Raw genomic sequence first — 18,204 nt, 5'->3', positions numbered from 1 at the left:
GTGCTCAGAATATCGATTTATTGATCACTTACACTGTTACAATTAGATTCTGACAGAAGACTAGAGAGATGTTTTCAACGTTAAAACAATTCAACAAGATCAAGGGTTAGATGTTGCTACGTACTTGAATGTTCTGTAAATACGTATAATCCAGTACATTACATATGATAGTAGTACACAAAATACAAATCATTGAGAGGTGAACTTCGAATACTCCAGCATCCAGATGGAATGTCAACTGACTTCAACTATAGTTTAACCTTAGCTATAATTTTTGTTCTTTTCCTCCCAAAAAATCTAATCAATTATGTTCCTTTCAAGTTTCCTTTTTATCAGATCATTAAACAAAAAAAAATTTAATTACTTAAACATGAAAATGAAGGAAGCACTTTTTATGGAACATTAGCACAGATGAGCTCCTAAAACATGCTTGAAAATTGGTAACTGTGTTAACATATTTTCAGGCCAATTGAGAACCATCACTCATTTGAACCATTTTTGTCAGCAATTACATAAATCCATTTAAAAAAGACTGCAAACCAATGTTGCTCGCTACACATCTCAACAAGAAAATAATACTGGTGCGAAATTATACCAGACAAAAATGATAAGCAAAATGATATCTATTATGGATGCGTTTCATTCACTATGATATCTCCCACATACCAAAGGAGTCCCATTTAACAGCACACTAGCATAGGCGCAGTCCAGGAGAAATAGATGGCTGACCATTTAAAGATGTGTACCCTCAAGTTTGGAAGAACTTTCAATGTAATTCAGATTTTCTATGTGCAAAAGAATGTATCATTTAGCCAGTTTTCACTTAAACAGGACAGACTGGTGCAAGTCTCTTATAACATGATCAGAATTTTTAAAAACTGACCTGGTTCTACCAAAAAGGATCTACTTATGCAGGAATGGAGGGATATGGACCAAATGCAGGCAAATGGGACTGGACTGATTGTGAAAACCGGGCAGCATGGACAAGTTGGGCCGAAGGGCCTGTTTCCATACTGTAGACCTCTATGACTCAGAACTGGTGTCCCACTTCTCATCCATTAAACATTAGGATCAAAACATGGAGTAGCGATTGCCTATGACAGATTTAATTCTCAAATCACTTATGGATAAGGGAGCCAAATCAAACAAGAATCTAGGCTAAATAATTTACTTCAATGATCACAGCTCTCAAAAAAAAACAGAGGGCCCTCAGTACTAAGAGTCTTAACCCCAGCAAGGAAGTCTCATCTTCAGAAAAGAGAAGGAAAATATTTAATGCAACTTATAAACAAAAGAGTTATCATGCTACCTATATAAAGGCAATTAATTGGCAAACAGAGCTGAAAACATAGATTGCTATTTAAGTCTGCCAAATTGGGAAACAAATCAGACTGGGTGACTGCTTTGCAGAACACCCAAGTTCTGTCCATTATAATGACCTCAAACTTCCAGCTGCTTGCCACTGCAATGCATCATCTCTCTCTGGCACTTTATGCCAGGACCCAATAGCTACAAAATAGAAGTGGGAACAACAAATTTTACTTATCCTCTTCCCGTTGATGGTGTTGGTTTAATCCATTGTGAACAAGGAACAAAATAACAACACATAGCAGCTGTCATCTTAAAGGAGACCTGCGTGAACCTTACTAACTCATTTCTGCAGACAGCACCACATAACTAACCAATGATATACGGGGTTTTGTCATATCGTTTTTGTTACCACTGACCATAACTGGAAAGGCTCTCCCCAAATCGATTTGTGATTTACCAGTAAACTAAATTTTTCAATCTCAAAAGTCAGCTGTTGGCAGAAAGCACATGATAGGCCCAAATGAAGGTAAATGCAAAGATGATAAATTGAATGTAGAAGTCGGAGACCAGTCAATGAGCTACTTACTATAGGCACTAAAAATCTGAAATAAAGATAATCAAATATTAGAAAGTCAGCAGATTATAAGCAGAAACTGTGGAGACAGAACTGTCCGACTGGAAAAAGAACTGTATTTGCTTAAAAGCTATTAGAAATAGAAAGGGGATAATAGAATAGGGAGAACAGAAGAGAGTATCCATGATGGGGTATAAGACAGGCAAAATTAAATATCCAAAGGGATGATGATGATCATCATCATGCAAAGCAAAAATGAGATAGTAAGAGCAATTAAAGAAAAAAGGCATAAATGGGACAGTGTACAATTATCACCAACTATAAACGCAGTTATGACAATAGTGTGGTACCACATTCATAAACTCATCCAACAAATGACTAAATGGCTGCTAGTCTCAATTTGAGTAATTTACTGTAAATGGATTAAAACAGAACTTAAGAGGATGCATCCCTTGTCCTGTCATTTACCTGTCTGTATTAGTTTTATCTTCTTCTTCAGGACTTGCACTCCCCAAGATCCGTTTCCGAGCTTCTGCGTATTCAGCTTCTCGCTGGGCCAGCGATTTGACTTGTGGAGGTGGTCTTGTGGTGGAGTTGGGCATGCTGACTACCCCATTACTCGTCGGTCTCTTCAAAATGCGGATTTGCGGAGCACAGGGCGTTGGATGGAGGTCATCCTGTATGACGATGGGAACCTTAGGCGTCAGCTTCGATTTTCTGTTTGAAAATTTAAAAAACTTTGATGTTCCAGAATAGCACTACACTCCCCCCACGAAAAAAAACTTGTCAAACATAAGAAAAAGAGACAGTGTAAAACTGGGAGACAAGAACAGAAATGGAAGTCTTGCAGGAATGCTGTGCTGAGGAATAATGGCAGCATTCATGCCAAATGGAGTTGTGACATAGTGCATTGGCAATTACCCACAAATGGTGTGCTTTCACCCTTCATGTTTTCCTCTGAACACAAAAGTAATTTTTGTTGTAAACAGCCATATCAGAAAAGCGAGGCCTATTCAATGGCTCAGATTCAGAAGGTTCCTGTTTTGTATTGAATTTGCCATTGTAATTTCTCTGTTCAGACACCCCAAAATCTAAACAGTTTTGATGCCATATTTACTATCCTCCAACCTCAGATTATTAGCATTTCTTAATCTTCATAATTACAAAGAAATGACATACAGAAAAAGATACTTCGCTCCTCCCAGCCTATCCCACATAAGCTGCAATAGCTTGTGCTTAGTAAATATACTCCCCGCCCAAAACCATATGATCTGAAGTGATTCTCAATTATTGGTAGCAGTCATTAACGGTCAGGCAGGAAAGATAGGGGAAGTGAATCATAAGCAATCAAACCACTTGTTACAACCGATTAAACTTTGTTGAAATAGTTTACTACTGGGAAAGAAATAGGTTTTAATTTTGCAATGTAGGAGCTCCCACAGCTATGTTCCTGGTAAATTGGATTGTACACTTATATAGAGGACAGGAGTGTCAGATTCCAAAGTAGAGATTTACATGTTGCTGAAGGAAAACAATGCTTTTGATTAAATGCACAAACACCATTCTATAGTTAAGGGTTGAAATCAAAATTTAATTGCTCTTCAGTTCACAGAATCCCAACAGCCTTTTAATTTTTTTATTGTATTACTTGGTACACTCAAAAGGGAAAAAGACAATCTGATTAATCTATTTTGAATTGATGCACAAATATAAATGGAAAATAAACTGCCTCCATCAGGAATATCATATGATATGTTGGTTATGCTCATTATTTGGATGTCATCAGTGACTCTCACTTTCAGTGGTACACTTCTGGCCCAGATAAACAAAACTTGACAAACTTCAGGCATCTACCCAAATATGTTCAGTACTAAGCAATCTAACTACTCGGATAGATAATCTCTACATCTTGGTATAAACAATGACTGGATATGCTGGAAACCAGATTCTGGATTAGTGGTGCTGGAAGAGCACAGCAGTTCAGACAGCATCCGAGGAGCAGTAAAATCGACGTTTCGGCCAAAATCCCTTCATCAGGAATACAGGCAGAGAGCCTGAAGGGTGGAGAGATAAGTGAGAGGAGGGTGGGGTGGGGAGGGGAGGAAAGTAGCATAGAGTATAATAGGTGAGTGGGGGAGGGAGAGTGGAGTGGATAGGTAGAAAAGAAGATAGGCAGGTAGCACAAGTCATGGGACAGTGCTGAGCTGGAAGTTTGGAACTAGGGTGAGGTAGGGTGAGGTGGGGGAAGGGGAAATGAGGAAACTGTTGAAGTCCACATTGTTGCCCTGGGGTTGAAGTGTTCCGAGACGGAAGATGAGACGTTCTTCCTCCAGGCATCTGGTGGTGAGGGAGTGGTGGTGAAGGAGGCCCAGGACCTCCATGTCCTCAGCAGAGTGGGAGGGGGAGTTGAAATGTTGGGCCACAGGGCGGTGTGGTTGATTGGTGCGGGTGTCCCAGAGATGTTCCCTAAAGCGCTCTGCCAGGAGGTATCCAGTCTCCCCAATGTACAGGAGACCGCATCGGGAGCAACGGATACAATAAATGATATTGGTGGATGTGCAGGTAAAACTTTGATGGATGTGGAAGGCTCCTTTAGGGCCTTGGATGGAGGGGAGGGAGGTGGTGTGGGCACAGGTTTTGCAATTCCTGCGGTGGCAGGGGAAGGTGCCAGGATGGGAGGGTGGGTTGAAGGGGGGTGTGGACCTGACCAGGTAGTTACGGAGGGAACGGTCTTTGCGGAAGGCGGAAAGGGTTGGGGAGGGAAATATATCCCTGGTGGTGGGGTCTGTTTGGAGGTGGCGGAAATGTTGGCGGATGATTTGGTTTATGCGAAAGTTGGTGGGGTGGAAGGTGAGCACCAGGGACATTCCGGTCTTGTTACGGTTGGAGGGGTGGGGTCTGAGGGCGGAGGTGTGGGATGTGGACGAGATGCGTTGAAGGGCATCTTTAACCAAGTGGGAAAGGAAATTGCGATCTTTAAAGGAGGAGGCCATCTGGTGGGTTCTGTGGTGGAAATGGTCCTCCTGGGAGCAGATACGGCGGAGGCGGAGGAATTGAGAATATGGGATGGCATTTTTGCAGGAGGTAGGGTGGGAAGAGGTGTAATCCAGGTAGCTGTGGGAGTCGGTGGGTTTGTAAAAAATGTCGGTATCAAGTCGGTCGTCATTAATGGAGATGGAGAGGTCCAGGAAGGGGAGAGAGATGTCAGAGATGGTCCAGGTGGAATGTGTTGGTGAAGTTGATGAATTGCTCAACCTCCTCACGAGAGCACAAGGTGGCGCCAATGCAGTCATCAATGTAGCGGAGGAAGAGGTGGGGAGTGGTGCCAGTGTAATTACGGAAGATCGACTGTTCTACGTAGCCAACAAAGAGACAGGCATAGCTGGGGCCCATAGGTCTGGAGGAAGTGGGATGATTTGAAGGATGCTGCCTGAACTGCTGTGCTCTTCCAGCACCACTAATCCAGAATCTCTACATCTTATCCATCTTTCGTTTTTTCAACTCAACCATCACCTCTAAAGCCACTGGAAACACTTACTGTTAATTTTTGTTTTTGATTATTGGGAGATTCTTCAGGGATATGGTCAAATGAGAATCTAACAATAAAACAAGCAGATACCTCCCTCTCACCAGTCCCTGCCCAAACCTTCATCCCACTCCGAACATCCCACAAAAAGTTCTTTCTCCTGTTTCATTCTTAAACAATTTTTCATTCTAGGATCCTTAAATTTATGTCCACCTGTCAGATTGCTGCACATTTTCTGAAAATTGTTGAATGTAGCAACAGAAATAATGGCCTTTTATTTGGAAGGGAAATAGGAGTCCATCAAGATAAACAAGCTTTTCTTCAGAGAGGAGCTTGAAAAGCTCTTGTTGTGTGGCCTATTAGATAATAAGCAAGATTAGAAATCCCCAAATTTTTTGAGATGTTAATTTTTTTTAATGTAAAAATTCCCCAGTTTTCATGTTGATTTTGGGATTCAAGGTTCTATCCCTGCTACCATTTTTCAACTATTGTCAACACAATGGCTGACATATTTTGCCATGTCTTTCAAATCCTGCTAGGGAGAGCCTCACTCCATTTACAAAAGAGTCCCACCTTGTTTCAGAGATGTGTAATATTTCTGAACAGGTTAATTAGAAAATTTCTACAACAGCTAAGGATGCATGTGTGGTTACCTTCCCAGAGTGCCAGGTTATTTTTAAAATGTGATTCTTCTGAGCTAATTATACATACACACTACTAAACACTAAGTCCACACTGGGCCTTGTTAAGACATATAGTGTGTTACTTAGTGCAATAGCACACACTTCACAAAAAAAAAGTATATTTACTGAGTGTCTCATCACTTAGGACTTATCAAATTATTTCACAAAGAATTACTTTTAAAGAGTTGTAAATATTGGGTAAGAGAGCGAGCCAAATTCCCACTAGAACTGGTTAGCAATGTTGGATCTCATGGAATACAGGGAGGACTTGCCATTTGGATACAGAACTGGCTCAAAGCTAGAAGACAGAGGGTGGTGGTGGAGGGTTGTTTTTCAAACTGGAGGCCTGTGACCAGTGGAGTGCCACAAGAATCTGTGCTGGGTCCATACTTTTCATCATTTATTTAAATGATTTGGATGTGAGCATAAGAGGTACAGTTAGTAAATTTGCAGATAACACCAAAAGTGGACAGCAAAGAAGGTTACCTCAGATTACAATAGGATCTTGATCAGATGGGCCAATGGGCTGAGAAGTGGCAGATGGAGTTTAATTCAGATAAATGTGAGGTGCTGCATTTTGGGAAAGCAAATCTTTGCAGGACTTATACACTTGGTGGTAAGGTCCTAGGGAATGTTGCTAAACAAAGAGACCTTGGATTGCAGGTTCATAGCTCCTTGAAAGTGGAGTCACAGGTAGATAGGATAGTGAAGGCGGCGTTTGGTATGCTTTCCTTTATTGGTCAGAGTATTGAGTACAGGAGTTGGGAGGTCATGTTGTGGCTGTACAGGAGATCGGTCAGGCCACTGTTGGAATAATGCGTGCAATTCTGGACTCCTTCCTATCGGAAAGATGTTGTGAAACTTGAAAGGGTTCAGAAAAGATTGATAAGGATGTTGCCAGAGTTGGAGGATTTGAGCTATAGGTTGAGTAGGCTGGGCAGTTTTCCCTAGAGTGTAGGAGGCTGAGGGATGACCTTATAGAGGTTTACAAAATCATGAGGAGCATGGATAGGATAAATAGACAAAGTCTTTTCCCTGGGGTCAGGGAATTCAGAACTAGAGGGCATAGGTTTAGGGTGAGAGGGGAAAGATATGAGAGAGACCTAAGGGGCAACATTTTCATGCAGTGGGTGATACGTGTATGGAATGAGCTGCCAGAGGATGTGGTGGAGGCTGCTACAGTTGCAAGATTTAAAAAGGTATTGGATGGGTACATGAATAGAAAGGATTTGGAGGGATATGGGCTGGGTGCTGGCAGGTTGGGATATCTGGTTGGCATGGACAAGTTGGACCAAAGGGCCTATTTCCATGTTGTACATCTCTATGACTCTAATACTTAATCTATTGCTGTTTGAGATTTAATTTGTTTTTAGTTGTGATATTTGCAAAAGATGGTACAGATAATGGAAGGCATCATTGTTGCCTCCACAGCATTTCATTAATACTCAATAGTGAATTAGCAGATTATGTTCTCAAACCCTAGTCAAATGATTGCTATAAACTGAGCTAAGATTACATTTACTTGCTAGGGAAATGGATAAGGTAAATGAGAACTTTTGTGATGAGTTTCATTAATCTATCACAATTCGTAGACAATTCCCACCGAAGGCGAATTCACCATAAGGCAGATAACCTACCAGAACCAAAAAGTCATATTTCAAATTAAAAATAGTCCCAGCACATATGAAGACACTTTAAACATGTCTAACTTGCTAACTGGAGAATATAAAGGTGCCTGTTTGTACTAACTTCTTCTATGAATTAGTCAGACCAAAGGAAAAATAGTCCATGTGGTTTCCATCCCTTCCTTCCTGAGAAGGCGATGACAAGTGCTGGGGTTCAGCAAACTAAACTTAGGCAGTTATTTTCATCTGCAAATATCAAAATCTACAGCCACTTTAAAAATCCTTTCACCGAAGCACAATCCCATTACAATATCAATGCTAGTCTACACATTCCAACAGGAACCCAGGAGATAAAAATCAAAGGCAATAACTGACTCACTTTACCTCATCCCATTCCCAAGTGCAATTCACTGAAACCAACCGTAGAGATTCCAACATTTTTCAAATCAACGATCCACAAGCTAATTTAGAGGAAATGTCATTGAATGTTCACAAGATAAAAGGAGACCACTGAGTCTGCTGTATCTATGCATACTAAGAGTAACTAAACTAGTCCCATTCACCTGCTTTTTCCCTTTTGGCCTTTTAATTTTTTTTCTAAAATGATTAACTTATTTTGAAAGTCTTGATCAAATTTTCCTCCATAGAATAATGCACTATTTGAGAGGCTAATCATTTAAAACATGTTCCCACAATTTGCCTTAGCTCTTTTGTAATTCATCTTAGGTCAAGGTCGTTAGACTTCAACCCTTTGTCAGGACACTTACTCCTATCTACTATCGGACTCATGATTTTGAACACCATTAAGTCTCTTCCTCCTTCAGAGGAAGTTTAGAAGAACACTTTTTCCTCCCCAAATTAAGTCCTCATCCTAGAAACTATTCTGCATCATCTGTAATTAATAGCTACATATCTTTCCTGAAGCCCAGTGCCCAGAATTAATGAACAGATCTGTTGAAGCCAAATGTGCAACTTATGAACTCTCGTTATAGCTTTCCTTGCTTTGGAGCTTTTATGCCTGTTGATAAAGAAAAGGATGCTTTATCTCATTAATTTTCTCAACCTGCCTGCACTCAATGAATTTGTACAAAGTTATTCCAAATCTCTGTGCTCCTGCACTTCCTTTAGAACTTCCTTTCTACTAAGTTACCATTCCTAGTACTTCCACTCAAAATGTGCCATTTCCGTCTTCTATGCATTAAATTTAACCTGCTCTCTGCCTATTTCATGAATCTAAGTGTTTTCCTGAATCTTAACACATTCTCCTCAGTGACAGTACTCCCAAGTTTTGTACCATTTGCAAAATTTGAAATTGTGCCTTGCACACCCAAGTCTAAGTTATCAAGAGATCAGAAAATGCAGTCGCAGTAATAGATATACCATCTTCTATTTAAAACCAAAGCATTCATCACTATTTTCTCCATTTAGCCAACTTTTGAATCTATGCTCTCGTTGCCCCTTTTATTCCAGACTTCAACTTTGTTAACTAGATAAGTACTTTATCATATATCTTTTGAAGTCCAAGTACACCACATGACTCACCAAACCTCTTTTCTCAAAAACCTCAAGCAAGTTAAACAGATTTTACCTTTAAAATGTCTGGCTTTCCTTAATGAATCCATAACTGTGCAAGTAACTATTAATTTTGTTCTGAACTATTATTTCTAAATATTTCCCAATACTGAGGTAAGACTGACTTCTAGTTTCTGGACTTATTTTTGCACTGGTTTTTGAACAAAGATGCAATGTTTGCAATTCTTTAGTTCTCTTGATACGAATTCTTTGAGGGACTGGAAAAACCACAGCTAGTAAGCCCACAATTTCCATCCTTCCTTCCATACATTTCATCGGTTCATCTCATCCAGTTCTAGTGACTTATTAACTTCAGGTACAGTCAGCATGTATCTTTCAACTTTCAGCCCTTCTGGTCAAGGGCTATCCTTTGTTTCATAATGACTTTGGCAAAGACAGATGCGCAAAATACTCATCTAGCTCCTCTGTCATGTCCTCCTCCTTCAAGCACAAATAGGCCTTTGATACAAGGGCATGATTGCATGGAAAAGCAGGGCAAACAAGGTACAGAATGGCTATTTCCTGCAGCTACTAATTATGCTGTTAAGTTTTTAAATCCTCTTTTTGGTTGATTGTTACTATTCTTAGTATCAAATGCACCATTCTTAGCAAGAGGGATATTCTTAGAGACATACCTTAAGAAAAGTCTTTTGAAAAAGTTTATATTTTTACTTCACTTTTTGTTAACTCTTAAAAAAGTAATTTGGTTGGTCAAGCATAGCATTCCTTTATGAAAATTTGTGCTGTTACTTTTTCATTTCACAATTTTTTTCAGATTACATTTGAGTAAAGATTTTAAACATTTTTTTAAACACCAACGGCCTATAACACCTTTGATTTGTTCTATGCCTCTTTGCAAAATAATAAGCCCCATATTAAGCATGTTTGTACCCAAGGTTTCATCCTTTCTTGGGTTTGTTTAGTTTATCTTGCAGTCAGAGGTCTAAAGAATGCAAAAAAGCCATTCAGTCCATCAAGTCTTTACCAATCAAAAAACAATCACCCAACTAATGTAAACCTATTTCCCAGCATCATTATTATTGAGGTCTCTTGCACAAGGATGACACTCTTCCATCCTTAAGGGAACTCTGTTCAGATCGATACAGCAGCCATGGGCTGTTACACTTGCAGCAGGTGGTGGTCAGAGAAGGGGTGAGTGGGACATTGGTGTGGCAGCATGCTCCTTTCACTCTTTGTGCATGGATTCCATTTGTCCCTGATGGCAAGTCTCAAGGTGCTCAACACCTTCCTGAATGCTGCTCCTCCACTTTGGTCAGTCTTGGACCAGTGATTCCCACTGTCGGTGGGAATGCGGCACTTTGCCAGTGAGGTCTTGAGAGTATCATGAAGCTCTTCCTCTACCCAACGAGGGCTCATCTGCCATTTCAGAGCTGAGAGTAGAGCACTTGCTTGGGGAGTCTCGAATTGGTCATGTGGACAACATGCCCAGCCTATCATAGGTTCTCAGTTCCTCAATGCTGAGGTGTGTCTTTCTTCCCAGCAGATTTGCACGATCTCATGCAGGCAGCATTAGTGGTACTGCTCTAGTACCTTGAGGTGTCTGCTGTAGACACTCTGTCTCAGAGCCAAAAAGGAGGGCAGGAATCACCACAGTTCTGTAAACCAGGATCCTGACGTCGGATCTGTTGTTGTTCTCGAACACACTTTTCCTCTGTTGGCCAAAGGCTGCACAGTACCATCTGAAGCTCTTGCTTACATTGCAACTCCAGGGTAATGTAATCTCTACATTTATATTGTGGGGTTAGTGGGAACCGTAGTCTGTGACCCTCTTAATAATACTCAGTTTAATGCTCCATTTCCATTATTCATAGGTAAATATCAGAATCGGAAAAGTCCATCTGGACAGTAGTTTTAGAAAGTCAATTACGATTTTCCAAAGTATGTTTCTTTCCCAAATGTTTTCTGTCTCTCTCCTCTTACCTTATTCTGGTGAAAGTTCCATTAACAGTATCAGACTTTAATGCAAGTGTGGACACTAATCTGCAGCAAAATATCTGGTCATGAAGTCCAACAATCATGTCTGATTTTGTTCTCTTTGCACAGTAGATATGCAATTTTTCCAGTCAAGGTCATTGATATGATTCAGGTACCTGAACCCTGGCTGACTTTTCACCTAGTTAGTTAACACGCAGTAAGAAACCAGTTACAGAAGAAAGCACAACCTAAGGACATTAAATGAAAAACAAAATCAAAACAAATTACAAAGAACATCTTTACTCAAAGACGATAAATACCTAAAGGAGATGATCTTGGCAAAACCAAATTCAATTTAGAGTTGGCTACCATGTAGAAGATTTGGGATGAGAGGATGAGAGAAGTGGTGATTTCGCACTCCTGAATTGATTATGGCAGTGCTGACTAGGGACTTTCCACAATTTTACATAGTAGGGTGCTTAGCATCGATTCTTTGAGGGTTCCAATAAAAAAAAAGTTAGTGACTAACTTAGGAATGTAACTTACTTTTCCTTCTGTTGAATCTTTAGTTTTGCCTCCAGTCGCCGATCTATTTCCTAGAAGTAAAGGAAAACATATTTCTAAGTATCGACACAACTACCCTGTAAAACAATATTCAGCTGAAAACCATGCCACAGAAATGGAAACAAAGTCAGGTAATGATCAACCAAAGTAGATTAGCTGGCTTGCAAATATGTTAAGTAGGCTAATAAATATGAAAGCCAAAAAAAACTATATTTCACCAAAAAAAATCCTAAACAGATTAGGCAAATGCTAGTTTAGAACACTGAAAATCTTGCCTTAATTGAAACTGAAACCTGCCTATGATTTTGAAGCATGGCACATGACAGAATGCAGCTTGCATTTTGATTTATGGTCATTTTAAAAATAGAAAACGAAAGGCACTTGGGATAGCAAGCATGATGCAACATTCGTTATATCAATATGATTGGTAAAGTGCTGCAGATATAGTGAAGTGTCTCTCTCCCAGAAAGAAGAAAGGTTGTCTTTCAGTGCACTCACACTTCACAAAGCAACTCTGTACTAATTCTAAACTTGGATTGCAAACTGATAATGAAGGTGCCGTCAAATTGCAAAAGGAGGTGGAGCAGGACTCCAGGGATTCGCACTGTTCTAGCAATTCTACCCAGACCCTACAATTATACTAAAAAGCTAATTAGGTTAGAATATCAGATAAATTAGTGACTTCTTTTGTAAATGATTTATCAACAGTACATCTCTACACCATTAAATAGTTACTTTGCACACATCAGTTATTCAACTAGGTTTGTCAAGGGCAAGCCTAGTACTTTCCTTATTCAATAACTGCACTGGCAGTACCATCTCCTGACCCCAGAGACACCAAGGCCAATTAAAGAATTCCTCTATATTAAAAAAAATTGATAATAAATATATTTTAACAAAGAATTCCTCTATATTAAAAGGAGACTGCAAATCATCAGTCGCCTTCCATTTCAAATCTAAATGTCATACACTGCTAGCATTTGTGTTTAATATATAAACTGTACAGAAGTGGAGAGTATTTGCACAGGAATAAAACTATTTTAAAAAATTGAATACGGTGTTTTAGCTCAAAAAGACAGCAGTCCAACCAAAATCAGTACCGGACAAACTCGGTAACAGCATCTGTGGATGACATGCACAATTAATGTTTCAAGTTCAATTCTTCAGTCATTCTAAATTAACCTGTTGTTGAGGGGACTCCAAACTCTGGTAATGTCCAGGCATGAAAATTATTGATATTTTCCATACAGTAAATGTCTTTGTAACCTTTATTAAATATCTTCCCCTTACTTAGGTGCAGTTCCATAATATATAGTTCCTCAGATCTCTTTTTCTACGTGCTGATACTTAACTGATAATACAAGCTTTACAGTTGTGTAGTACTTTTGTTACTGAACTTTAATCCAGAGGCTAAAAAGATTTAGTGATATAATTAGATTCTCTCCAAAAGCTAGCATCAATAACGATGACCAGATTGTCATAACAATCCAATTGGCTTACTAATGTCTTTTAGGGAAGGAAATCTGTTGTCTTTGCCCAACCTGGCTTATATTGGTCTGCAGACCCACAGTTATGTGAGTAACTCCTGACCTGGTCTCTGACATGGTCAGGAAAGACTCTCAAAACAGCAACTCAACAGTAAAAGGCAAAAATTCTAGTTACGCCTACACCCTACAAAAGAACTTTAATGAATGGTTTCACTACGTTGTGGTTGAACATGCTTTTGCTACTTTCCACTAACCCAGTTGCATCAGGACTATCACTCTCCCACTCATCACACACCATATTCATTTTTTCTGATAAATCTACTCCACATTCCTTTCCTTGCAGATGACATGCCCTTCGTACTCCCAAGCATCACTTATCCTGCAGTAGTGCTTAAATTACTGTACCTAGATTTCCTCAATGTCCCTTTGTTTCAGGAAATGGGTTGGGGAAGCAGTTAAGGGGAAAATCCTGCTTATTTTAAATCTTATTCTAGACTATTACTATTATTTTGGGTTTGGTGAGGTAAAGAAAAATATGACAACAGAATGATACCCACACCGACAAGGGGTCTGCATCTCAATCTCCCCAACCAGTCATCTTTGATGAGATAACAGCCCTATGGCCTGGTAGAAATATGGCAACATTACTTACTACTCAGTCTGGCAGCATTTGTACAGAGAAAGAGTAAATGTTCTAAGCCAATGACCTTTCATTAGAACAGACAGTTCACCAGTTATGATGAAAGATTATCGATCCAAAACTTTAGTCATGCTTCCCTCACCAGAGATGCGCCAAGACCTGAGAATTCATGTTTACTGGTTTTGTTGCAGAGCAAACCATGACTAAATGCCCAGTTTCTACATAATTGCATTCCGCAATCTTTGATAACACAGCTTTCAAAGAATTTAGACACATTTCACATTAAACTCTTTCTTACAGTGGTTCTTTAACGTCAGCTTGAATCAACTGGTACAGTCGTCTCAAATTTAAATGTTTGCAGGTTCAAATCCTACTCCAGAATGAGCACATGTAATATCTGACATAGCAGCGAAGGAGTAGCTGCACTGCTGGAAATGCTGTCGGTCAGAGAAAAGTAAACTATTTGTACTAGTTAAAAAGGTCAGGGAGTTTGCTTCGTGCCTGACCCACAGCATTCATAGTGTCATAGAGATGTACAGCACGGAAACAGACTCTTCAGTCCAACCCATCCAAGCCGACCAGATATCCCAACTCAATCTAGTGCCACATGCCAGCACCCAACCCATATCCCCCCAAACCCTTCCTTTTCATATACCCATCCAAATGCCTCTTAAATGTTGCAATTGTACTAACCTCCACCACTTCCTCTGGCAGCTCATTCCATACACGTACCATCCTCTGCATGAAAAAGTTGCCCCTTAGGTCTCTTTTATATCTTTCCCCTCTCATCCTAAACCTATGCCCTCTAGTTCTGGACCTCCCCCATCCCAGGGTATTTATCCTATCCATGCCCCTAATGATTTTGTTAACCTCTGTAAGGTCACCCCTCAGCCTCCAATGCTCCAAGGAAAACAGCCCCAGCCTGTTCAGCCCCTCCCCATAGCTCAAATCCTCCAACCCTGGCAACATCTTTGTAAATCTTTTCTGAACCCTTTCAAGTTTTACAACATCTTTCTGATAGGAAGGAGACCAGTAATGCATGCAATATTCCAACAGTGGTCTAACCAATGTCCTGTACAGCTGCAACATGACCTCCCAACTCCAGTACTCCATACTCTGACCAATAAAGGAAAGCATACCAAATGCCTTCTTCACTATCCTATCTACCTGCAACTCCACTTTCAAGGAGCTATGAACCTGCACTCCAAGGTCTCTTTGTTCAGCAACACTTCCTAGGACCTTACCATTTAAGTGTATAAGTCCTGCTAAGATTTGCTTTCCCAAAATGCAGCACCTTGCATTTATCGGAATTAAACTCCATCTGCCACTTCTCATTTAACCATCCTGACTAAAAGCAGATCAACTGTTTATTCGTCTGTTGCTGTTTGCAAATTCTGCTGCAGAATATAGACTGCTACATATCACAACATAACAGTCATTGAATTCAAAAGTAACTGTACACAAAGCACCTCAGAATAGCTGTATGATGCGGTATCAAGTTGTTGCAAGTCCTTCAATTCTATACAGCTCAAGGACAGAATATTGTTGCTCTTATTTCCCACACCGGCTATCATCTTTGCCAAACACTACACTGGGTTTCACCAATCTAACTGAAAATTCAAACCATTCAACCTTTCAGAGTACTAGTGTTCCAAGTGTTCTATACCAGAAATAGGATTACAATGGATATCTTGTAGATAGTATCACCTCATTGGAAACCATGTTGCCACATTCTCATCTGAGTTTATAATGCCTACAATGGAATCTCAACTATCTATTAAAATGAACATATCATTCTAGTGGATAATAAACAATGTTGAAGTTAATTATATTGCTCTGGCATTGCCTTATTAATCCACATGCCACAAACCACACCAGAAGTTGGCAAGATTCTATTTGGCAACAATAAGTTATCCAGTTCTATTTCCTAATGCATTGAGTAACAGCAACTATCAGACACAGTCAAAACCATTGCTCCAAAGACAACTTTGATTCTCAACTACAGGGATAACTTTAAAAGGTAGCTCACATATTTTGGTGGCCATTACAGGTCTAATCTCAGTGATGCTGTCAACTTTAAAATCCTTATGGAGTAATCTCAAGGGTGCACTTAAGCAAGCAGACATCTCTATTGATTTTAAATGCTGACAGCTTGACAAAGCGGTAGTGAAAGAGAACAAATATTACTATGACCAAGCTCCATAACTGGAACACCGCAAGTTTCTTTAAGAGAATGAAAAATCATCTTTCACATTAAGCTGATTTTTGTACAAATTGTATTGCTCTCTGAAGCTATTCACGAATAAACTGGGGATATTGCACCTTTTAACACAAGGTGGCATATTTAACACAAGCATGTTATTCTAAGGACTCAACCTTGTGTATTTACCTTTATATTACTCACAGCCTCAAGGGTACTGTGAACTATGAGCCTTCATCCTTAATCTGCGCAAATTACTTGAGAAGTAGCATTGACCAATTATAGTATTAAATATGCCTTCCCTAATATTCTTTGGACCTGACCACTCAGGTGGATGTGGGGAGGGTCTCCAGGAAGACATACCAAAAAAGAATTTGACCTTTTTGTGATGCAACATCAGATAGAACCACCAGAACAAGTTTATAATGTGCAAAGAATCAAGACAATCACAAATGGTAGGTCCTAAAATAGTTTTAAATTGATTGCATAATGACTTTAATTATAATTTTAAAAAAAAACTGATTTATTTATTTGCCTATGGATCAGTGCAGTCAGAATTCAGTCTAGGAAGTGGCAGGTGGATTTCTCAGTTTCTTGGCCTTTCTGCCAGCAAGGAAACAGCTTTTTTTAATGGAAAACAAAAGGAGCATTTATTTTTGAGATATACCTTTTGAACAAGTTATGAAATATATCAACTTTGATTAATAATTAAGTGATTGCCATTTGTCCCTTCAATTAGTGCAGTCAACACTGGAAAGTCTGTCATAAAACTTCATGTAACATGACTATTGACACTTGGCATACTCTGCATCAAAATATGTATATCTGTATGCAATACCATAAAGACTTAATTTTAGACCACCACAAATACAATACAGCTTTATTGCATAATGTGTTTAAAGTGAGAGGGCTAGTTCTTCCTACACATTGCGAAGGTTGAACAGGATTTTGAAGCTGCCGTGTCAAAAATAATTAGACTTGTAAATTTGAAGAGTGGGTTGCTTACATGGTGGTGGTGGTAGCAAGTCTTTTTTTTTGTACTTTATTCCCATTGCAGAAATACAATCCCTGCTTCCTTGAAAATACACCCTAGAAACTTCGGTCGTTAAATGTCGACGGAAAGAGGTAAATTAAACCGAAAGATATTTGGTTCGCAATCCTGGTACCGAAAGTACTATCTTCAAACCCGTGAACTCCACAAGTTCTCCCAATGTAATCTGATTTTAAATCCCAAACCTCAACACCATCGCACAACTAAGCCCGACACTAATTTATTCTGAGGGGCACTTCTTTTGCTAATTATTGTCACGAAACAAAAATCATTCTCGCCTCAATTTCTCAAGATGCAGAAGTGGAAGGTCAGCTTGTCCATTTCTGGGAGTTGGCACTGACTTTGGCACCCGTTGCAGTGGTTAGATTACCTCTATCGCTTTGGAATCTGCATCACTCGCTCCCAATGCCTTTTCTGGTCATGTTACAATATTCAGTCTCCCTCCTGGTGTCGACACTGATTCCCCAGTAGAGTGTGTTGTGGTTACAAGTTATTAAAGACCTGGGTTTTGACCCACTCGATTGCTCCCTCGCTCTCTTTCTCTCTCATGCCACTCCCCTTGCTACCGAACCCCACACTTGTGGCCCGACACTCACAGGGACCCTTTAACTGTTGCACGTTGCTCTTCTGCTTAACTCCCGGACCTTGAGAAAACAGCCTCACCGCATCAACAAACCATGAGGCCTGTTTAGAAGAAACCCCAGCCTCACCATGGCTTCATCCGCCACTCCTTACCCCACTATCGGCCGCTTCCTCCCAATTATCCGCGATTTCCTCATCTTCCATCTTAGCTTCTCGGCTCACTCGCCCCCAGTCGCACAGCGCACGCGTAGAGCTCTCTGCACGCAGGCGCAGGGCGCCACCGGCCAATAATACACAGGCACCCGACACGGCACCAGGGTGCCAGAGAATGTCGGACTCACGCATGCGCGGTGCTTTCTGTCCCCCGGCGAGATCCTTTCAGCGGCCCGGCTCAGGCGCATGCGCCCTGGCGACTGCGGGAAGCCCCGGCTATAGCAATCGATCTGTGAGTGAA

General features: G+C 40.2%; 1 protein-coding gene and 1 long non-coding RNA gene across 3 annotated transcripts in view; one reads left to right on the top strand and one right to left on the bottom strand.

The window, feature by feature from the left end:
* Positions 1–3,636, top strand: part of LOC140487104 (uncharacterized) — a 13,534-nt gene extending 9,898 nt beyond the window's left edge. The window contains exon 2 of the long non-coding RNA XR_011962706.1: positions 2,385–3,636. This is a non-coding gene — a long non-coding RNA (uncharacterized lncRNA). The remainder of the gene's footprint in view (positions 1–2,384) is intronic.
* Positions 1–18,204, bottom strand: part of szrd1 (SUZ RNA binding domain containing 1) — a 26,389-nt gene extending 8,185 nt beyond the window's left edge. The window contains exons 1-3 of one of the 2 annotated variants that reach the window (XM_072586584.1): positions 18,092–18,204; positions 11,773–11,822; positions 2,354–2,602 (exon numbers count right to left, since the gene is read on the bottom strand). In XM_072586584.1, the coding sequence (XP_072442685.1) occupies positions 2,354–2,602; positions 11,773–11,822; positions 18,092–18,151 (359 nt within the window). In that variant the 5' untranslated portion in view covers positions 18,152–18,204. Of the gene's footprint in view, positions 1–2,353; positions 2,603–11,772; positions 11,823–17,903 lie in introns of both variants that reach the window. The other variant, XM_072586583.1, reaches the window with a different exon arrangement.

This window comes from Chiloscyllium punctatum, chromosome 16 (assembly GCF_047496795.1).
Source record: "Chiloscyllium punctatum isolate Juve2018m chromosome 16, sChiPun1.3, whole genome shotgun sequence".
Taxonomy (NCBI): Eukaryota; Metazoa; Chordata; class Chondrichthyes; order Orectolobiformes; family Hemiscylliidae; genus Chiloscyllium; species Chiloscyllium punctatum.
This window is presented reverse-complemented; position numbering and strand designations above follow the sequence as displayed.